General features: G+C 51.3%; 6 protein-coding genes across 6 annotated transcripts; 4 read left to right on the forward strand and 2 right to left on the reverse strand.

Annotated features, from left to right (window-relative positions):
- Window positions 1-57: 57 nt before the first annotated feature.
- Window positions 58-5,797, forward strand: PV09_04060 (uncharacterized protein). Its single transcript, XM_016357350.1, has 3 exons — window positions 58-617; window positions 669-4,779; window positions 4,833-5,797. Exons 1-3 carry the CDS (start codon window positions 241-243, stop codon window positions 5,763-5,765), a joined length of 5,421 nt encoding a protein of 1,806 aa, XP_016214754.1. The 5' UTR covers window positions 58-240; the 3' UTR covers window positions 5,766-5,797.
- A 166-nt stretch (window positions 5,798-5,963) lies between these two features.
- Window positions 5,964-8,531, forward strand: PV09_04061 (uncharacterized protein; the record flags this gene model as incomplete). The annotated part of the gene is made up of 1 exon (XM_016357351.1): window positions 5,964-8,531. The coding sequence occupies one exon, from the start codon at window positions 5,964-5,966 to the stop codon at window positions 8,472-8,474; it is 2,511 nt and encodes an 836-aa protein (XP_016214755.1). The 3' UTR covers window positions 8,475-8,531.
- Window positions 8,532-10,752: 2,221 nt separating this feature from the next.
- PV09_04062 (acyl-CoA thioesterase II) lies at window positions 10,753-12,261 on the forward strand. The gene is made up of 3 exons (XM_016357352.1): window positions 10,753-10,987; window positions 11,044-11,979; window positions 12,032-12,261. Exons 1-3 carry the CDS (start codon window positions 10,874-10,876, stop codon window positions 12,077-12,079), a joined length of 1,098 nt encoding a protein of 365 aa, XP_016214756.1. The 5' UTR covers window positions 10,753-10,873; the 3' UTR covers window positions 12,080-12,261.
- Window positions 12,262-12,604: 343 nt separating this feature from the next.
- PV09_04063 (uncharacterized protein) lies at window positions 12,605-15,327 on the forward strand. The gene is made up of 5 exons (XM_016357353.1): window positions 12,605-12,962; window positions 13,012-13,121; window positions 13,174-14,381; window positions 14,542-14,959; window positions 15,027-15,327. The coding sequence occupies exons 1-5, from the start codon at window positions 12,871-12,873 to the stop codon at window positions 15,083-15,085; spliced, it is 1,887 nt and encodes a 628-aa protein (XP_016214757.1). The 5' UTR covers window positions 12,605-12,870; the 3' UTR covers window positions 15,086-15,327.
- PV09_04064 (uncharacterized protein) lies at window positions 15,201-17,928 on the reverse strand. The gene is made up of 3 exons (XM_016357354.1): window positions 17,724-17,928; window positions 17,052-17,653; window positions 15,201-16,983 (listed from the first exon to the last, which is right to left on the reverse strand). The coding sequence occupies exons 1-3, from the start codon at window positions 17,822-17,824 to the stop codon at window positions 15,881-15,883; spliced, it is 1,806 nt and encodes a 601-aa protein (XP_016214758.1). The 5' UTR covers window positions 17,825-17,928; the 3' UTR covers window positions 15,201-15,880.
- Window positions 17,929-18,074: 146 nt separating this feature from the next.
- On the reverse strand, window positions 18,075-20,749 carry PV09_04065 (uncharacterized protein). The gene is made up of 6 exons (XM_016357355.1): window positions 19,996-20,749; window positions 19,911-19,936; window positions 19,763-19,853; window positions 19,603-19,693; window positions 19,065-19,517; window positions 18,075-19,007 (listed from the first exon to the last, which is right to left on the reverse strand). Exons 1-6 carry the CDS (start codon window positions 20,054-20,056, stop codon window positions 18,437-18,439), a joined length of 1,293 nt encoding a protein of 430 aa, XP_016214759.1. The 5' UTR covers window positions 20,057-20,749; the 3' UTR covers window positions 18,075-18,436.
- Window positions 20,750-20,878: the final 129 nt, after the last annotated feature.

The following is a 20,878-nucleotide window of genomic DNA, read 5'->3' on the forward strand; positions in this document are numbered from 1 at the left end:
GAGCCGCATGAACTTTTTCGATATCCCATCGCAAACGAAGTCATTTCACCCTAGCGTGATCAAGGACAAGACGCACGAGAAATTGAAATGTCGAAATAGCTCTGACTTCGTCAGTCACCTCATACCTTTCGAAAGAGCTAAAAAAATACTTGTCACCATCGACATAATTCCCGACTATGATATTGCATTTTCTGATCTGAGTGCTTGTTGGTCAAAGACAGCGACAGGAAATTTGTGAGAATGGCAACAGCACTACAGCGGCAGCTTGCCGCGATCGCTGCGAACAGTACCCATCAGCTCGACCTCAAAGCTCAGAAGGCGGCACATAGCAAATCACTCCTCTTCGACTCCAAAGTCGCCGCTGCGCAAGACTTCAACACCATATACAGAATATGTCTGGAAGGATACGAGGATCTTTGCACCCTGGATGCACGATTCAGTGGATTTGCACAGAACATTTTCAGTGAGCAGAGCAAATCGGAAGAGCGAGGTCTCATGACCGCGGAAGAGAACAAGGCATTGGATGTCGTGCTTGAAAACTTTCTTGTGCTTGTGTCTGGGAGACTACTATTAAAGCCAGCGCAGAAGGCAGTCGAATGGCTAATCAGACGTTTCCGGTATGTTGTAACTATGTGAAAGTCGCAAGCACAGGACTGACCAAATTGCAGCGTACACGAGCACAACACGGAGTATTTGATTCTATCCTTCCTACCGTATCATGGCACCCCTCTGTTTCTCGCTTTACTTTCGATTCTACCAAAGAAAATCCCACATACATTTCGCTTCCTTTACCCCAGTATGAGCACCATGGAGAACCCTCCCTTCCATATGGTCCTCTACACTGCCACAAATACACCTGCGTTCTTCGCAGCATACAATTCTTTCATTTTGCGGGCTTGCCAATCCAGGTATCAAGCGCCGGCCGTGATGTCCTTTTGGGCGAGTCTAGCGACGCAAGCTGTGGACGGTATGATTTCGGCAGCCCAATCTGGCCGAGACACGGTTCAAAGACAAAAACAGGAGGACTTACTACTCAGAGTTCTACCGATGCTTAATGAGGCGCTTTCCCCACCATTGGCTGATGTGAATGAATTAACCCTCACTGCCTGTATGATCATCACAGTGTTAAGCGCAAGGGCAAATCTCGAGGATCATGTTCTTGATACTTTGATGGAGGCTGTTGCTATGAAATGGACACCCGCAACCATCGAAGCGCGCCTTACGTGCATCTCTGTGCTGGCTGAGTCGCGACAAGCTCTCGAGTTGTCGAAGTCAGTGACCAAGAAGTTACTAAAATTGGAAAACGTTGTCGAGCACTTGGTTGCATGCTCGAGCAGAATGCCTACCGGACGTCTTGTGCTGGGTTTGATTCTCCGCGACGTGCGATCAAGAGCCAAGAGCGATGGATATCTCAGTACTGAAGCACTCAGTCGACTTCTGCGAGCAGATACTTTCACCGAAAGAGAGGAACAGGCACTATGCAACAAGGTGGTATCTACCATATCCAGCGATGAGGTGACGGAGTCTCAGAGAGACGCATTCTCGACAATCGTGGAATACATCCAGCAGATACCCCGCGCACTAGAACAATTGAAAATTGCTCTGAATAATGCTGGGGTTGCTCAGGACACAATAGAGTCTACCCTGCAGACAACATTATTGCTTACCAATGGAATACCTACCCAGGAGGTGGATGGCGACGAAGAGATGAACGACGTGTCCGCGACCGATGACGCATTTGACAAGACCTTGAGTTTACTTTCGAAATTAGAATTGGCAAATTCGTCCTTCCTCTCTCTCGATGCTACAGACGATTATGCGCCATTTAGGACAGGATTTGCGCAAGCACTCGCATCGGAATCGTATCTAGAAAAGTTGCTGAACGCACAGTCATTGCGAAATCGAGCCACTTCCATGTGCGTACCTGTTTTGACGCTTTTGTTGCGTGTGGCATTCGACGCCAGTGTTGGCCAACTTGGGCGTGTTACGGCACTTCGTTGCATTCAAAAGCTTGTTAAAACTCAGACTCCACCGCCAGTTCAGATACAATTTCTTGTGCCGTATTTGATCGCTGCTATGGCCGACAAGGCAGGCGCTATCAGACAGGCAGCTGCAGAAATCATCATCTCAACGAGTGATGCCTACAAGACGGACCATAAACATAAGGCAAAGCCTGAAAACGAGTTCCAGCAGCAGACATATAGCTGGCAGATCATTCCCGATGATACAATGAGACACTTGATTGATCAAATGCTAGTTCCGAATGTCGAGGAATTTGCGCTAGACGCACACAGCATCAGTAGTTCTGTTTCACGACTGCTACAACCAAACGCCGAATCGAAAACGAACAAGGCTTCGAAGCAGGTGAAAACCGCTCAATCTTCTACAATATGTGATTACCTGGCTAGTCATGCAGCTGAAACCACCCTGCCACAAGTAAAGCTTCAGCTGCTTAAGGTCGTCAATGAAGCAGGCCAGAACGCACTTCACGCTCAGGAGACTATACTTGTTCCAGCCTTGAAGCAAGCTCTATCAACGCCTTTGCGAGTTGTGAACTCGGAAAAATTAGAACACACGATTCGCACGGAGCTGGAGCCCGAGCTCTACCGGGTCGTCACACCGGAGAGCACAGTCGGCCTTGATCTACTCCACACAATATTATCAGGGCAGATTGCAAACGTTCGGTATGACATGGTTCGTGGCGCTTACAAGCGTCTTGCAGAAATTTGGAGCAGCATCCCATCTGATTCAAGTGCTAAATTTGCGGGACTTTTGCTCGATACTGCACTGCAGACCGTTGAAGCGATGGGGCCTAGTCTTTACCGTGATTTAGCTTCAGAGACTATTCGAAGCCTCACTCTTTCCGGCCATGTCCTCTCCGTTTTGCTTAACAGTCTGCCAAATGCGCTTAGTATGCCAGATGCGCCACCTGCTACGAAAAGACGACGAACAAGCCGTAGCGAAAAGGTACGCTTGGCAGCAGCCGAACCGGCGGATTTGTCTGCAGCATTGGCTAAGTACACACTTGTTCTTGAATTGGTCGAAGGCAACAAACCCGGCGAGCATCCCGAGCTCTTACAAGCCTTGTTCCATGTGTTGGACGAGCTACAGAACTTCAGACTGCAGACTCAATCTGGCCTCATTTACCTACAAGGTTTAACGATCAACTGCATGTTGGCTATCGTGGAGAAAACAAAGAACAACATAGACAGCTCTCTTGATAAATCGAATATCAGGACTGACCTGATCGTGGACTGCATCCGCCACTCGACAAGCGCACAAGTGCAGTCCTCCGCCCTGCTCCTCATCTCTAGCCTCGCTTCATGGCAGCCCGACGCTGTGGTTCACAGTATCATGCCTATCTTCACATTTATGGGCAACACCATTTTGAGACAGGGAGATGAGTATTCTGCTCATGTCACGGAAAAGACTGTTTCACGTGTCGTTCCGCCACTTGTTGAATCATTCCGGAAGAAGAATAAGGATATTGTCATTGGAGCTTCAAACTTGCTGCTGAGCTTCACGGCTGCTTTTGAACATATTCCGTTGCATCGAAGGCTAGTTCTATTTGAACACGTCGTGCGTACGATCGGAGCAGAAGATTCGCTCTACGCACTTGTTGCCATGCTCATCGACGCATATCCGACGGATTCGCGTGCCAAGAGCTTCGTTGCGGAGCTGCTGAATCAATTTGAACCGTCTACTAGTCTTAAGACCATTCGCAAGTGCCTAGACTTGGTGTGGGACATCTTCCGACCTCGACATATTACCGCGAACAGTGTTCTCAATTTATCCGAAAGACCTAAGGAAAGCCACGACAACATTGCAAGCAATTTACTTTCCGCCCTTTCCGAGTTGCTGAATGATCGACAACTCAGAGAGCAGATTAGTAAATCATTCGAAAGCGGTGATATTGATAGTGCAAATGCTCAACGTATGGCATGTGTGGAACTCATTCAAGAAGCTATTCGTCTGTCGCAATTCTTGAAGTCGAAGCCAGCTCTTGTACCTTCCGCTGCCAATGTTCTTGCTAGCATTGTCAACTTGCTTCCTACAATCGAATTAGTTCAATGCTCGGAAACTCTGCTCACTCAGAAGGATGATGAAGTTCGTCTAGTCTCAGTCGGCGCAGTGGCGAGTCGTGCCCGTGAAGTAATCAATCCAAGCTCGGCCGACGTTACTTCCTTGCTAGGTTTCATGGCGAAACTCATGGAGCTCCTGCAAGAGTCCGACAACACGGTTCTCTGTTCTGAAGCTGTCACTTGCCTGGGACAGGTCAGTAAACGCTTTGGAAGAAAGGATACCAGCCTTGTGGTTAAAGTGGCACAAGCTCTGTCGAGTGACCGCATACTCAAGCACGCTGACCGCTCGGTGCTGCTTGTCTCTGTCTCCAGTTTGACTATCACGATAAAGGTCTTGAAAGATGAATTCATTTCCCTGGTGCCTATGATCCTCCCCGTTATATTCAAGCACCTCGAAAGCGGTATAAGCTATGACACGAGTGGTGAAATGCTTAAGGCATTAAATCTCTCGTTAAACTGCATAGGATTTATCTACTGCCTCGTGGAACACCTACCTTTTCTAATGACCGGTGATTACTTGGACACTGCGTTCCTGTTACTCGCAAAGGCTGCCGCTACTCCGGACGGTGTCGAGCGGAAACTTAAGGAAAGTAGAAATGACTTATTGCGACTTATCGCGAAGAGCGTTGAAGCCGATGAAGTTCTAGCTGCACTTGGGCGCAATTTTAAGAACGTTGCAAGTTTTGGAAATTGTGATGTATGTTTGCGGTTCACCATTTTGCTTCGCATCTAATGCTAACAAAAATTTAGGCTTTGGTAGAATATTTCGGAGCAGCTCGAGTTGTGATAACTTCGCGTCCAAAATCTGCCATAATTCGAAATTCTTCGACTCTTTTTGAGCTATTTCTGCAGGCATTTGATCAAGCACGCGTCATCAAGTCCGAAAGTGCCGAGCAAGAGGATGAGGACATGGATCATGAGGATGAAAACGACGAGAATTCGGAGATCGAGCGCGTTCTACTTGTGGTTTTCGAGGTCGCACTAGCCATGGTCATGAAATTGAATGACGCGACCTTCAGGCCGTTCATTGTTCGACTATCGGAATGGGCAACACAGTTACCTAAAAAGGATGTCAAAGGTCGAATGCTGCGGTCAACTGCACTTTTCAAGTTCGTGGCCTTACTCTTCGGTCGATTGAAGTCTCTGGTCACTTCTTATACGACATACGTACTTGACTTGGCCGCAAATGTATTGGAAAATACGTCGCTGGAGACTGATGACGAAATTACTCTCCTTGCAGCAACTTTAGCTGCGCTGAATGAATCATTCACACATGACGACGAGCAGTTCTGGCAGGCCCCACACCATTTTACACCAATTGCGACGCCTTTGGCTGTACTTTTAGAAAAGACAGCGCTCGACGAGGAACACGAACTGGTTGCCAAAGTTCAAGCAAGTATCGTTTCGCTCTGTTCGGCAACAAGTTCGCAAGATCAGCATAAGATGATCAACACATCACTACTCAAGATGCTCAGGCATGAAGATCCGAAGGTGCGACTTGCTTCACTGAGAACGGAGAGACAGTTGTGTGAGAGTATCGGGGACGAGTGGTTGGGCATGCTTCCAGAGATGCTCCCCTTCGTAAGCGAGCTTTTGGAGGACGATGACAAGGATGTGGAGAGGGCTGGCAAGGAATGGGTCAGATTCCTTGAGGCTACATTAGGAGAGAATCTGGAGCTATAGAAGTTCATGAAGTTTGTTAAGGTCTTCGAAACATAAATGAAATATTCATTTTTCCAAGTTCCGGGAATGTCGAATGCCCTCGTCTAGGTAATGATCAAGGCTCCAGCCTCGTGGCCCGTGCACCGTCACGTTAGCACGCGCTTCACATTTCCATCTTTTCAAAGATCAGACGCGTCGATGAGCACATCACATAGCAGAATGGCGAACAAACCATTTAAACCGCCATTGCTGCTCAACAAGCCCACTCTTCCAAATATCAATACCCTGTCAGAAGAGCCACCAAACAAGAGGCGAAGAATATCCCCTGATGAGGACAGTGATATAGACGCGACGGTGGTTGCCGCGGCCCAGTATGCTGCTGCCCCAAAAAGACTTCAGTCGATCAAGACGTTCATACCACATCGAGTTCCTCTAAAGGATGTCTGTAATAAATCCCATGAACCGATTTCAGGGGAGAGGGTCCCCGAGGCCTACTACACTGTGCTTTGGCGCAAGTTTACCATGAAAAAGAACAAGACCTGGGACGGGGATGGCGTCCTATCATTTGTTGATGGTTATGCGAGACTACAGAACATTGACGGTCGTGATATGGGAAAAACGAGTTGGGCAAAGCCCTTGTTTCCCGGCTCTGAGCTCTCCATCGGCGGGAGGGACGTGGAAATTGTCTCCGTGATCTCGAAAGAAGACTACTTGGCTGGCAGGCCGTTCCTGACGTTAAGAACGAACGAGAAGGCTATACCAGCTGCTCCTCTTACGGCAGTAAAAGTACGAGCGGTGTCTGGTGGAAGCTTTTCCGGAAATGGTGAAACTCTGAGGCGTTCAGTACTCAGTCATGCTGTTAACGCCAAGTTCAAGAAGCACTCCTTCACGGGAATGACACCAGCAGCTACAGTGTCAGTCGAAAAGGAGCCACTTCCACGACATGACCCCAATATGCCGGGAGCACTCGTTATGAAGCGCCCAAAAGCCGCACCACCTGGTAAACAGATCGTCGACGTCGTCGTGGACCCTATCTTGAGCCGGCATTTGCGACCTCATCAGCGTGAAGGCGTCAAATTCATGTACGAATGCGTGATGGGTATGCGAGATTCTGGAGAAGGTGTGATACTCGCGGATGAGATGGGGCTTGGCAAGACCCTTCAGACGATTGCCTTGCTATGGACTCTGCTGAAACAAAATCCTGTTTTTGAAGAGCCTCCCGTTGTCAAGAAGGCCCTGATTGTCTGTCCGGTCACGTTGATTAACAACTGGAGAAGAGAGTTCAAGAAATGGCTCGGCCTTGATCGCATAGGTGTTTTCGTCGTTGATAACGATAGGAAGATTCGTCTGACCGACTTTACCAAGGGAAAAGCATACGCCATAATGATCATTGGATATGAGAAATTACGCACTGTTCAACAAGACCTGAAAAGAGGAACACCGATTGACATCATCATTGCGGATGAGGGTCATCGACTAAAAACTGCTCAGAATAAATCAGCTCAAGCCATCAAAGAGCTTGGCACGGAAAAGAGAATTATACTGTCTGGGACGCCGTTGCAAAACGACTTGAGCGAATTCTATACCATGGTGGATTTTGTTAATCCGAATCTTCTTGGGAAGTATAGTGCTTTCAAACGCGAGTTCGAGATACCAATCTTACAGAGTCGCGTGCCACATGCTACGACACGCAATATCGAGAAAGGTGAAGCACGAAGCGAGGAGCTAGCTCAGCTGACGAGCCAGTTCATTCTGAGACGTACCTCAGAAGTTATAGCAAAGTTTTTGCCCCCCAAAACTGAGACTATATTGTTTATTCATCCAACGGAGTCACAGGCTGCACTTTATCGAGCGGTGATTGACTCACCCATTTTTGGTGCTGTGCTTGGTTCGACAGAAGCATCTTTGCAGCTGATCAACTATCTCAAGAAATTATGCAATAGCCCAACATTGTTGACAAGCAAAGCTTCGGACGATTCGGAACCCAACCAAAATGTTGTAGCATTGCTTGAGAGCATTGCCCTGGAACGCATCAACGCGGGTCCAGGTGCCAAAATAAAGGTATTGGAAGAGTTGCTTCTCAAGATTAAAGGAACAAGTGATGATAAGGTTGTGCTCGTATCCAATTATACCTCAACTCTCGATATTCTCGGCAACTTGTTGACATCCATTGGTCTGCCATTTCTTCGACTGGATGGCAGCACACCCACAACAAAACGTCAAGGCTTAGTCGATTGGTTCAATAATTCTCCCGCCGAGAAGTACTTCGCATTTTTACTCTCTGCCAAAGCTGGCGGTATTGGTCTCAATCTCGTTGGAGCGTCACGACTGATCCTCTTCGACGTAGACTGGAATCCAGCTACAGACCTGCAAGCTATGGCTCGGATCCATCGCGATGGCCAGAAGAAGCAATGTTTCATATATCGATTACTCATCAAAGGTGCAATTGATGAAAAGATTTTCCAGCGGCAGGCTACCAAGACAGGACTAGCCGATGCAGTTGTGGATGCAAAGAAAACGGGTCAGCACTTCACATACGAGGAGCTGAGAGACTTGTTCAGCCTGGACGAGGGAAGAACATGTCAGTCTAGCCAATATCTAGAACGTATGGGGTTTGCAAACGTCTGTGAAGAAAATGACGAAGCCCGCATTGAGGACCAAGCCCTAAATGCCTGCCTTAGAGACGAAAGTGGAAGAATCTCTTGGATCTTTACGAAGACCACAAGATAGTGAACAGTACCAAAAGCTTCGATTCGTAGATTCTATTAAGGTACAATCGAAATATTCGGTGATATGTTTCGCGCTTTTCAAGAAATAAGTCGTCCATAATACTCGTGGATTCAATTTTCTTTTTAAATCGCAATCTTGCGGCCATAGCAGTGAGCATATCAGATAACTGAACTGGGTTTTGCGCGAGTCCTGATGAATACTCTGGACTTGTCCTATCAAATTCCATTGTCGTTAAAGCGGCAATGACCGTATGTACAACCCTCGCATAGATCGCTTCTGTGTGGAGATGTGCTTTGACCCGAGTAAAAAGGGGTCTCCACTTTCACTCCACACCATATTTTCAGACGATATGCGACACGATCTGCATACGAATCGTCCAATCTGGGCTTGCTTAATATTCCGCATCTCTTGCAGCGTTGATGATATACTCTTGCATTGTATTGTGCCCCACGATACATACGTATTGTGATGGCCACACGCTTACTCGACCACGCTTGAGTTGTACAATCTTTGTTGTAACAAGTGAACCGGCCCTTGATGCTAGTGTCCCATTCCTTCTCGCAATCACTTTCGTCCTCAGCGTGAAAGTCGAAAGACAAAGCATGCTCTTCTAGCAGTTCCGAGACCGCATCGTGTTGTGCTGGATACATAGACCACGGCTTGCCCCTTTTTTTCTGGCCGTGTTCTGACCTTGTGCGAGTCGAGGGTTGCTTTGGATGAACAGGAGCTTGCTTTGAATGAGCCGGAGCTTGCTTTACGCTGCTCTGAGCCGGGTCTGAGCTTGGCTGGCTTTGCTTGAGCTGGGTACGATGTACTTTCCTAGGCATAGTAAGAATGTTGGTACAAATTTGCTCGATAAAGTTGCGTTGTGGATATGATTACTATGTTGATAACGAAGTCTGTCTGGCCACCGTGGGAAATAAACTGCACAAGAATGTCGATAATAGAGGAGCAAAAGCTTAAGGAATCCTGTGATCAGTCACGGGAAGGCAATCTCCAGCTCTTCAGACCTTATGTGTCGTTCTGCACCCCCCTGATGCTCGTGTGGCAAGTAGCTATTGGGTAGCAGTCAAGCTTGCAAACCTGTATGGATTCAACATGGCCGCGAATGGGCGTTTACGTTTACAAAGCTCGAACATGTTTTCTTAGGACCACAGTGCAATTTTTGAATTAAGTGTCCTTCTAGAAGTCTTGCGAAGGTTTGCAGGGTACAAGCACACAAGTAGCATCACAGCAAGACGCTCGTCAGGTCGTATACGAGTTATCAGTCCATGCCATAATAAAAAATCATTTCCCGCCAGCCTGCAAGCCACTTTCCAAGTTAGTGAGCGTTACGTGCCATATGACCCGACGGCTGACAATAATCGGACGTGTAGTATGACAGTCTTAACGCAAGACTTTAGAGCTCAGCAAGGGCGGGGAAAGGTCCGCAGGATGGCCTCAGCAAGATATGGTCTGTTAAGTTTAACCGATTTCCACACATAATCACAAGTCCGATCTTGGCCTTGAATAGAGGTTCAATCGACAGCAATTCATGAACATGATTCCAAGTGAGAAATGAAACGTCTTAATCAGAATGAAAGGCCACCCAATTCAGTAGACCGAGCTCTTAGTTCGTCTCCCAAGGAATACATGTTTAAAAGCAGGAATCATGCAGCTTATAAATTGGAAAGTTCCGAGAGGATAACGCGAAGATTGTTGTAAGGGACTTTGAGAGAGCCAAACCCAAGGAATAACCAAGCTGGATCAAGGGATTAAGAATTGCACAGCAGCAAACCTGACGGACCACAGACTTCCTCCTAAGCTGTCAGGACACCTTTGGTATGCATATTTATGGCCCGTCCCGGGCACGGAGGACGCGAAAAATTAATATTAAGGACCCTTGCATCCCGCCAGTTGGAATGATAGATTTGAATTATGATAGGATCTCCTAACAAGTGAACTTCACGTGCTGAAATGGACTGCTGGATGCCCAGGTGAACTTGAATATCCCATGGCATAAGCTACTAATCATCTCCTCACCCAGCGCTTCACTGAAGATGCAAAGCCTCATTCTCCACAGCGTGTCTCAAATCGAGCCTCGGTGATTTGCCACTGCTTATTCAAGCGCGTCGATGTGCTCAGGGATAAAGTATCTCGGCGCGTTCCAGACAGATTCCAAGGGCAGACGGAAAGTCCGGCAATGGAGACTAGGCTGGATCCGTGCAAACGGATTTCAGACACATGCCTCGGCAGATCTACTATGACTACGTGTAGCCGGGGCTCGTCATGGCATCCTGCGGAACATCAACCTTTCTAGAAATCTGCTGAGCCCAGCTGGCATGTAAAGCTGTCGCAAACCTTTTCGTGTCTTTCTTGTATTCTCGACAATTGAAAATTGATTTGGTCGATCTTGGAAAATGCCCGTCTTATACGAGACGCGCCCCACACTGGTGCCTCCTCCGACGACCCCAGAACATCGAGCGCCGATAGAGAACATCCTCGAGTTGACACACTTGAAGGATATAGATCCGGTATGCTTACAGGATACACCGATAGTCCAGAATGCAGACTAAATGCTTAATCGCAGGATCTGTATACGAACACACGCCCGCTATGGCATCCTCCAGGAGCCCGAGGCATCTACGGCGGTGCTGTGATCGCACAGTGTCTAGCTGCAGGCCAGCACACAGTGGCGAAAAACTTCTATGTGCATTCGATGCATTGTTACTTCGTCATGGCTGGTGATGCGAAAATGCCCATAATTTACCACGTCGAACACGTTCGCGAAGGGCGCTCATTCGCGGTTAGGACCGTACAAGCAAGACAGCGAGGGAAAGTCATATTCACAACCACTATGTCGTTTGTGAAGGAAGGCTCGGGCGGAAAAAAACTCGTCGAGCATGCATATGACATGCCTTTGGTACCTGGCCCAACTGAGGACCCCGAGGATACTCGATTACCTCAAGGATCTCAAAGTCCATTCATAAGCCAACAAATTGATATCTTCAACAATGATAGTCCCAAGCCGCACACAAAGAGGACAAGGCAGTGGATCAAGGCGCGGGGCAAGATCAGTGAGGCAGGCGGTCACGAAGCACATCTCGCGGCCATGGCGTACATGAGCGATAGCTACTTTATCGGCACAATATCGCGGGTACATAAGTTGTGGAGGATACCAAGACCTATGCCGCGTGAACAAAAGGATCGCGCTCCGTGGGAAGAGAATTCAGCAAACGAGCAGAAGAAGCCGGACATTGTCGAAGACGAAGATGTGCTTGCCACGATCCGCAAAGCTGGCGTGGAGAAGATGAGGGAGTTGGCATCTCAGAAGAAGATCGTACCGCAGGTCGGAATGATGGTCAGCTTGGACCATACAATTTACTTTCATAATCCGAAGGCTCTTAAGGCAGACGAGTGGCTTTTCACAGAGATGGAATCGCCGTGGGCAGGTGACGGCAGAGGTCTTGTCATGCAGAGGATATGGACAAGAGACGGCACATTAGTTGCCAGCTGTGTGCAAGAGGTTTGTCGACTACTTCCGTACGCTTACACATTCGGATTGCTGACATTGGCAGGGTGTGGTGCGGCTCAAGCCGGACAGCGAGGCGGGAAGCAAGCTGTAATTGTTTGTTGCCCGCTATCTGTAAAACTATCCATTTCTATTGTCCACTTCCCAAGAGAGTATAGAGAGTCGAGAGCATTGGATACGCAAAGATAGAATCCTGTTGTTAGAAAGTATGCTATTTAATTTCCGTTGGAGAATAGATAGGCTTCGACACATTGAAGTAGTGTGCAAACACGGTCCGATTTTAGATCTTTTTTTTTTAGTTTGCCATATCCAGAAACTCGACCGTGATTAGAGATACTACGGCAGTACAATTGCGAAGGAGTTAGCAGCTTCTAATTTGTAATCATTCTGCAAGCATTCCGTCCGGAGAATGAAGAAACAGCAAGCTTTGGTGGAGCTTGACAAGCCAATTAGGACTCCTAAGCTCGGCTCGTGGCTGGTGCATCAAGTGCCATGCGGCAGGCATCGGATTTTAGCACGTCATGCTTGATATCAGTCTTTGACAGAAACATAAGTCAACTAAAAAAGCTGTGCTGATAAGCATGCAACGACACCAAGGGCATGGTTTCCAATCCAGGGTCATGGCGATGATCACATTGAACATGCCAAAACCGTGATCCTTGATTGGATCTCCCGCACTCAGATGCCCGTTCATCCTGCAGGAACTACTCTATGGAGTATCTCTGTGAGAAAAGAAGCGTGTAAAGCTGGGGTTGTGCATAGTTCGGTGGCAGAGAGTAAAGCCGAGAACTACAAAATGACGGGCAAGTCTCTGGGCAAAGGGCGTTTTCTACGTGCATCAATTGCTGTGAAGCAAGGCCTCAGATATTGCTTTTCTTCACGAAAATGCTTTTCACGACCCTGATAAGTTTAATATGGTGCGCAAGAATAGCGGAGGCGAGCTGGGCGAGGAACCTGAATTACAGGAGCCCTTCAGAGTACATATCTTTTGTTTGATGTCGAATAGCAAGCGGCTAACAAACTCAGAAATCACCCTTCGTTAGGTCTCTCAATTCGCAAGATCGCAAAGCGTCAAACACCTGGCTCCACGTTCGAGCCCTCGAAACTCAACTTCACACACGGTGTTGCCTCAGGTGGTAAGAGAACAGCCAACTTTAGTGCACAAAACACCCTTCTGAACTTCGTTAGATCCGTACCCCAACTCTGTAATTCTATGGACCCGAGTAGCTCCGAGTTCTGACAATGTCAACGATAACTCGACGGTCTCAGGCTATGTTCCTTTGTACTTCCATGGCCCAACTTCCGAAGAAATCAAAGGAAGCAAAGCTCCAATCTGCGTTAATTGGAAGGTTGCCAAGGACGAGGCGTTGACAGCAGTGGTCTCGTCAGGTACAGTCTTTACGAGCTCTGATATAGATTACACTGTCAAAGTCGAGGCGGGCAACCTCAAGCCATTTACGCAATATTATTATCAGTTTTCCGTGTGCAACAGCAACAACACGTCCCCAGTAGGGAGAACCAAGACGAGCCCCGATGCAGATGACGATATTACTTCTGTTTCACTAGCCGTATATTCTTGCTCGAACTTTCCTTTCGGGTTCTTCAACGCGTACGGCAACCCCGTGCGAAAAGATTCCATAGATTACGCCGTACATCTCGGGGACTACATCTACGAGTACGCCAACGGCGAGTACGGTTGGGGCCAGACAATTGGGCGCGTTCCGCAACCAGATCACGAAATATTCACCCTGTACGACTACCGCAAACGATTGGCCACGTATCGGACGGATCTCGACTTGCTCGCTTCGCACCAACGATTCCCGTGGATAACGGTGTGGGACGATCACGAGGTCAGCGACAATACATACCGTGACGGAGCGTCGGAGCTGAACAACACGGAAGCCTCGTTCATCGAGGACGGGGGTGTCAGCGTCGACCAGCGCAAGATGAACGCCGTGCGAGCCTACTTCGAATGGATGCCGATTCGTCAAGTTGAGATGGACGACAACCTCCGCATCTGGCGCTCCTTCTCCATCGGCAAGCTCCTCGACCTGATCATGCTAGACACGCGCCAGTACGACCGCTCGATCACGGATCTGTACTGGAACACCGACTACGTCCACGAGATCGCGGACGACGCCGGACGCTCGATGATGGGCTCCAGGCAGGAGAACTGGTTCTACTCCAGCCTGATCGCCTCGAACAAGCGCGGCGCCGCCTGGCGCTTGATCGGGTCGCAAACCGTGTTCTCGAAGCTGAACCAGTCCTTGGCGTACGGGAGCGAGAATCCCCTGGACTACGACGCGTGGGACGGCTACCAGGCGAACCGCAACAGGACGTTCCAGGTGCTGTACGAAAACGAGATCGGGAATAACATCATGCTCAGCGGAGACTCGGTGAGTGGCCATCGCACGAACACTTCCTCTTCTCCTCTCCTCCTCCTCCTCCTCCTCCTCCTCCTCCTCCTCTTCTTCTTCTTCTTTTTTTTATTCTTTTTTTATTCTTTTATTTCTTTCTCGTCTATTCTAGGTTCAAGTCAAAGCTGACGCCTTCTAGCATGCCTCGTGGGTCAGCGACCTAGTCTGGCTGGACGAGAAGGAATACGATCCCAAGACGGGCTCCAACTCCATCGGCGTCGAGTTCGCCGGCTCGGCCGTGACGCCTCCCTGCCCGTACGGGGCGAACATCTCGCTCGCGCAGGCGAACAACTACACCGTCTGGCTGGTGTCCAACAACCCGGAGCTTCAGTGGAGCGACCTGTACTACCGCGGCTACTACGAGCTGCACGTGTCCAGGGAGCAGGTCGTGGCCAGCTACTTCGGCATGCCGACCGTCGCGAGCAGGAACCCCTTGGAGATCTCGCTGGCCAACTTCACGGTCAGGAGCGGTGAGAACAAGTTGGCGCGGCCGGTCGGCGGCGGCGTGGTCGAGAGCGGAACGTTGAAGGGTGGCCAGACCAAGATCACGAACATCAGTACGTCTGCAGAGCCGAGGGCGCTCTCTCGCGAGATTCCGTTCTAGTTTGCTAACTGACCCGACAGCGCACAACACGTCAAACGATACCTGGTCGATCACCGCCTACAATCTCGAGGTCTTGTAGACGGAAAGATGGCGCACGGCTAGATTCAGGGAGGCACAATCGAGGAAAGACTTCAGAGTCACGTCCAGAATCGTAACGATGCACAAGATCATCCTTTCTTAACAGAAAGGGGTGGCTGGTCTCGACGACGTGGCTCACCCCCTTGTAGAGGTTACCCGATCTTACGCGGACTCCAGAAAATAATTCGTAGTTCCCAAGATTCTATGTACACCGTCGTAGTTACAAATAGAATTGACCTTCCCATGCCTTCTAAAAATCAGACTCCATTAAAAAAAACTCACCAAACAGGCCGTTTGGCAGGTCATGACTGCATTCCTCGCCCCTTTTCGAGCGACGCGCTCGACCGACTCTATGCACGCTGACCGGACGGCATGGACGTAGGCAGATATGCGAGAACGCAACGTTCGTGGAGGGTTTCTCTTTTTCTCCTCTTCTTCAAAACGTTTCAAGGGATGTAAATAGAGGCCACTCCATATTCCAGCTCGGCACAGGGCTGCACCGGCCAGACAAAGGCGCGACGGTGATTCGGTAAACATGCGTCGTGAACAAGGTCACTGGCTGAGAATGAGAGTTGCCCGCACGCGTAGTCCATGTCGATGGGCCAAGGCTACACGTACAATACGCGGAGTATAAAATGCAGGAAAAAAAAAGGGCAGCCTGCGGGTGTGTTGCGAAAGATCCATGAGCGAGACAACAGATACGCAGCACAGAATGCGCAGGTGCGACGACCACAAACACGGGGACCCCGCGCCAGCGCCAGAGGTTTCGCACCGTGCACTTGACGCCGGGCGACGCTCAGCATATCCTCATTCCGCAGCACTCGATGCCGGCGCCTCTGACCTCGACGGCGCGCCCGAACCACAGGTCCGCGAAGGCGACGATGAAACGGCGGTCGCGATCGCTCCACACGTCGAGTCCGCAGCGCCTGAGGTCGTCGCTCTCAAAACGAACCGTGTCCTCGTCATCGTCGTCGTCATCGTCATCCTCGTCCTGAGCGACGACTTGGCTCGGGGCGCGCCGGACCTCCGGTTGCAGCGCCATCTCGGCGCCCTCGAACAAGGTCCTGGTCAGGCGGTGGAAGTACGCGATGATTGCCATTTCGATCTCCGCACGTCTTTCGCCGCCGTGGTGGGCAGTGTCCTCATCGTCCGAGTCGTCACGGTATCTTCTCCGCTCGACTTCCCTCCGCACAAGGTCCGGCAAGTTGCCAAGTAGGGCGGCGTCCTGGTCATCCTCCGTCTTCAGACCCTCTTCGCGCTCGCCGGCCGAAGCCCACCACATGAAGCTGCTGTACGCGAGCTCGCTCCATGTCGGCTTCTCCGTGACCTTTTCCTCGTCCTGCCGATGCTGCAGTTCCTCCTCGCCTTCGTCGTCGAAGCGCTCGTGCACGCTGTTGAACAGCAGGTGAGTTTCCTCGCTATCTTCATCCTGCATGTCCACGCTCTGGCGTTCGCTCTCCATCTTCGTGAGCGGTGATAGCGCCCGTCTCAACGACCTGTACCGTCGTAGATCACGCTGCGTGGCCTTCATCTCGTCGCCGCTACCACTTAGTCTCATGACCGGCCAGCGCTGTGCTCCTGCGCCTTTGTTTCTTGGCTTCCTACCCGGCCCAGCCGTACGCAGCGATCGAGAAGGGCGTGGCAGCTCAACCAGGACGTCGTACAGTTCCGGTTTCATGGCGAGAATCTCATCTGTCGTGCAGGCTATGAAGCCATTGTACCCCGGTTCTGAGTGCGCATCTGAGGACGACCCATTGGACAGCGGTTTGCTCAAGGTTGTGAGATAAGGTATGTCGTGGATGCCTAGATTGAACAGGGGTCTCAACCGCGTCAACGCCTCCGACGGCGGTGTGTATGAAAGCGAGTGAGGTAGCGAAGAGAGTATAGACAGATCGTAGACTAGACCAAATCTGAGTCAGCGATTTGAATCGGCGAGAGGATCCTCTCAGCGCTGGACAACCACATACCGTATTCACAAGGCGCTTTCACGGGCGGAGGCGTGACGATCAAGATCCTCCTCCTCAGCAGCGCCATCCTGTGCAGCGCGAAAGCAAGCGGGCCAAACGTGTCCAAGAACCCCAATATCGAGTAAGCAGGATGATGCTCGGGCAACGTCTGCTGGAGCACGCCGCTCGCTCCGAGCGTTACGCTGCTGAGGGCCCTGTTCCTCCGCCGGGCGACCGTGAAGGGGCTGTCCGGCTCCTTGCTGACCTCTCCGTCGCCGTCGCCAGAGGCCCTGTGTGCGTCCCAGTACTCCTCCAGCGGACGGACCTCGCCCGTGTCGGCCACGAGCCGGGCAGCGAGGTCCGTCAGCGGGCCGGCGTGTTCCCAGGCGCGGCCCAGACGGCCGTCGCCCAGACGGACAAGCGCGCCGACGGCGATGAAGCGGGCGCCGCGTTCGCCCTGCTCCGCCTCCGCGTTGCGGAAGGCGCTTACGCCGGCCCATCGCTCGTGCACAAAGTACACGAGGTCGTGCTTGACGTTGTGGAGGCCCGAAGGGAGCGACTTGTACTCGACGACGCCTTCTAGCGGCACGCCGGCGAGGGACTGCTTCCATGCGATCGTGTATCTGTGATTGTGCACCGTCAGCTTGACGTTCCGCCTCACACGCAATCTTTGTCCCCGCAACCGTTACGCACCCAACTTTGACGTCAAACTTGATCAGAAACAGCGCCGCGAGCGGCGGCGGAGGCTCCCAAGACGACGCCTGCGATGCGCTAGCGCCACTCTGTTCTGCCATTGCGCCCGCGCGACGGGGAAGACGGCGCTTCTCTGCGGTCGTGGAAGAATTGGGGTTCCTTTCTTTGACTTCGCTCGAGCGTAGTCCCGCAGCTAGGAAGCTTGGTAGCGAGGCTGTGGAGGGAACTCATTGCTCGAACCATCGTGCATGCAGCGGAATTACCGAGCTAGGCTGAAACAAGAATCCTTCGCAAGCCACTCAGCCTGACATCCTCGGTGTCGTCAAGACCTTGATGATCACTCAAATGAGCCGTCAGGAATTGCATCTGAAGTGCATATCTTGATTTTGCATAGTCGTACAGATACCATAATGTTCCATGTGGATGCCATCCCTTCTATCACGCCGGAGTCGTAAGCCAACGCGTCCTGTGAACCAAGCACATGTTCCCCGCCATGACTCCAAATGAAAGCCACCCTCAAAGGAAGAGGGGGCAGAAGTAGTGCCCGCATCTTCTCGATGCGAGAATATTCATATACCCATCCTTATCCCGGCCCTTTTGTTTCTAAAAAAAAATATGGTGTGAGGAGAAAAGAAAAGACTTATGTACAGCAATGGCCATCATGTCATATGCACCCAAACCCGTCCTGAATCTAGATCAAGTCATGCATTCCGTTACGAGCCACGCCCGGCGCCTTTGCTCGGCCGTACGCTGTGATGTTCGACGCCAGCCCTTACTCTCCCGCTGCCGCTTAATCTAGCAGCACCGTTCTGTCTGCTTCCCGTCAAGGCCTCCTCGTCGTCGGGCTTCTTGCCTTTATCGTCCTCTTCGCTATCTTCGGCCAGGTCATCCAGCCCAAAATTGTCCATCAATCCTTCCCTGCTCATGCTGTTCCGGCTGGCGTTGCTCCCCCAGCTCACTCGCCTGCTGTGTCCGCCTCGTGGCGTCTCCACGCTGCTTCGCCGTGCCTGCATGCTTCTCCGCGTGCCGAATGCCGTGAGACTGTCGGTCGGAATGGCATCTTCAAAGCCGTGGATCAGGCCGGGGCTTGGCTGGCCAAGTAAGCGGCGCCCGTCTGGATCCTCTCGCGAAAGGTTGAGTAGGTAGACGCCGGCGAAAATGATCAGGAAGCCGCAAAGTAGGGAGATTGTGTTCACGGGGTCCGTCGTGTTGAAGCCTCGGAAGAGGATGAAGGATGCGCAAAGGGTCGCGGTTGTGAACGTGACGTAGTAAAGTGGGTTGACGCTGCGGCAGATAGTCAGCAAAGCAGGCTCCTGGCCACGGTTGAAATGCATAACCCACATGTTGGTCGAAAACTGGCTGAGAGCCTTGTTGAAGTAGTTCATCTGTGTCAAGATGCACACGACCACGATGATCATGAAGACATACGTGCTGGGATGCGTGAACTGGTTGTTTCCGCCGAACGTGAGCTTAACGGCGATGCCAAACGCCTTGACGGCCATGATGCTCACGCTGCCGACGGTGCTGCATATACTCAGATACACCATAGGGTTCTTCTTGCCGTAACGCGGGGACACGCGGTAGATCATGACAAGGGCGAACACGGTAACAAGGGCACAGTAGAATAGGAAGCCCGGTTGCAGGGCGAGGTGAAGGAGCTCTTCAATGGTCTCGATTTCCTTGTCCGGGGGCGCGTGCAAGACGATGACGACGGAGCCAGTGAGGCAGATCGCGCAGCCGATCTTTCCCAGCACGCCTAGTCTCTCTCCGAGGAAATATGCACCTAGAACGGCACTGATTTCGGTATCTCCCGTTAGTCTCCCTCAACTTTAACCACGCCTTCTAGCCCAGAAGCTGGACGGACGATGCGGACACGTACCCGATGAGCACACTGAGGGCACCAAGCGGCGTTACCAGAATTGCCGGCGCAAACGCATAGGCGGCGAAGTTTGCTACCTCGCCTACCACCACTGATGTCACGTCAGCGTCGTGATCCTGCTATCACGGCTTGATCATGTTGCGTTGGGGTCGGAGCGTACTCGTCACGATGCCCCCCCACCACAGCGGGCTCTTGAGGTAGGAAAAGCCGTCGCCCTCGAAGCCATGTCTGTCGCTCGCCTCGTTCAAGCCCTGCTTCGGTCAGCAGCCGCAACAGCAGACACACAGCGCGCAGGTGGAAAAGCGCACCTTCTTCGTGATGACAAAACTGGAGCCTGCGTCGCGGTCAGCCCTTTCCGATTCTGCACATGCGCAGGCCGTCGATTGCGCATACCAATAGCCAGCGTGCTTGTCACCGCCAAACTCAGGCCGATCCACTTGTCCTCGAGAACCATGATGAAGTCGCCCGTCGCAGTTGACCGGAGCTCAAAACGTGGTCCGACTCTTTAGCGGCAGCGTATGATCGCCAGCGGGCCACGTTCCGCCCGGCTGTTGGTCAGGAAAAGGTTCGTAAACGACAGGATGATGGGAATGAGGAAGAGACGAAAGCGCTGATCGTCAGAGTTGACGTCTCTACGTTCCGAGTCCCCTTCGTGGTGGTGACAGTCTTTCCTCGGTGGCAGCGTCGCGTTAGTGTTCCGAAACCCTACTGCTGAGAGGTTACCGTTTCAGCTCTGGGCGTGCCGTCCGTTCGCGCACAAGCCGTGACCTGGCCGCCCAGCCCTGCGCAACTCCACACGGTTTGCAGAAAAAGCTTAGGAGAGAAACAAAAGAAGGGGGCTGGGAACGATCCGCAAAAAAAACAAGACAAGAAAAGAGCGAAGTTGGGTGGGAGTGTGGGCGAGTGCGAACGAGCGATCGAGACGCTAGAGAGAGACAGAAAGCGAGCTCGAGAGAGAGGCAGAGAGCGAAAGAGAGTGTGTGCGCGTGTGTGTGGTGAGAGAAAGCGAAAGAGAAAGAGAGCGGGAGCGCGTGCGGGAAGCGGCGTTAATTGCAGCAGACGGGCCGCGGAGCCAAATCTCCTGCTTCCCAGCGTGAAAGTCGAGGGATAGGCAGATAACAGGTGTGCCCTTTTTGGCGCAACCGATGGTGCGCAAGCGGTCATGCACATGCAACGGTCCTTAAAGGAGAAGATATCACGTCGACACTGCTGGATGTCGTCGCCCTCAGTTGGGACCGCGTAATTCGTGGGTCCGGCCGGCGGCTTCCCAGCGCTA

Source organism: Verruconis gallopava (assembly GCF_000836295.1).
Source record: "Verruconis gallopava strain CBS 43764 unplaced genomic scaffold supercont1.11, whole genome shotgun sequence".
Classification (NCBI taxonomy): Eukaryota; Fungi; Ascomycota; class Dothideomycetes; order Venturiales; family Sympoventuriaceae; genus Verruconis; species Verruconis gallopava.

What these genes read in the sequence shown, in the direction of transcription:
- PV09_04060 (XM_016357350.1), top strand. Translation starts at nt 241, where the DNA reads ATGGCAACAGCACTACAGCGGCAGCTTGCCGCGATCGCTGCGAACAGT. An exon ending in TGGCTAATCAGACGTTTCCG is followed by an intron (nt 618 to 668) that starts GTATGTTGTAAC and finishes ACCAAATTGCAG; the next exon opens with CGTACACGAGCACAACACGG. An exon ending in CAAGTTTTGGAAATTGTGAT is followed by an intron (nt 4,780 to 4,832) that starts GTATGTTTGCGG and finishes ACAAAAATTTAG; the next exon opens with GCTTTGGTAGAATATTTCGG.
- PV09_04062 (XM_016357352.1), top strand. Translation starts at nt 10,874, where the DNA reads ATGCCCGTCTTATACGAGACGCGCCCCACACTGGTGCCTCCTCCGACG. An exon ending in ACTTGAAGGATATAGATCCG is followed by an intron (nt 10,988 to 11,043) that starts GTATGCTTACAG and finishes GCTTAATCGCAG; the next exon opens with GATCTGTATACGAACACACG. An exon ending in TTGCCAGCTGTGTGCAAGAG is followed by an intron (nt 11,980 to 12,031) that starts GTTTGTCGACTA and finishes TGACATTGGCAG; the next exon opens with GGTGTGGTGCGGCTCAAGCC.
- PV09_04063 (XM_016357353.1), top strand. Translation starts at nt 12,871, where the DNA reads ATGCTTTTCACGACCCTGATAAGTTTAATATGGTGCGCAAGAATAGCG. An exon ending in AATTACAGGAGCCCTTCAGA is followed by an intron (nt 12,963 to 13,011) that starts GTACATATCTTT and finishes TAACAAACTCAG; the next exon opens with AAATCACCCTTCGTTAGGTC. An exon ending in ACACGGTGTTGCCTCAGGTG is followed by an intron (nt 13,122 to 13,173) that starts GTAAGAGAACAG and finishes GAACTTCGTTAG; the next exon opens with ATCCGTACCCCAACTCTGTA.
- PV09_04064 (XM_016357354.1), bottom strand. Translation starts at nt 17,824, where the DNA reads ATGGCAGAACAGAGTGGCGCTAGCGCATCGCAGGCGTCGTCTTGGGAG. An exon ending in AAGTTTGACGTCAAAGTTGG is followed by an intron (nt 17,654 to 17,723) that starts GTGCGTAACGGT and finishes GCACAATCACAG; the next exon opens with ATACACGATCGCATGGAAGC. An exon ending in GAAAGCGCCTTGTGAATACG is followed by an intron (nt 16,984 to 17,051) that starts GTATGTGGTTGT and finishes GATTTGGTCTAG; the next exon opens with TCTACGATCTGTCTATACTC.
- PV09_04065 (XM_016357355.1), bottom strand. Translation starts at nt 20,056, where the DNA reads ATGGTTCTCGAGGACAAGTGGATCGGCCTGAGTTTGGCGGTGACAAGC. An exon ending in GACAAGCACGCTGGCTATTG is followed by an intron (nt 19,937 to 19,995) that starts GTATGCGCAATC and finishes ACCGCGACGCAG; the next exon opens with GCTCCAGTTTTGTCATCACG. An exon ending in GTGGGGGGGCATCGTGACGA is followed by an intron (nt 19,694 to 19,762) that starts GTACGCTCCGAC and finishes ACGTGACATCAG; the next exon opens with TGGTGGTAGGCGAGGTAGCA.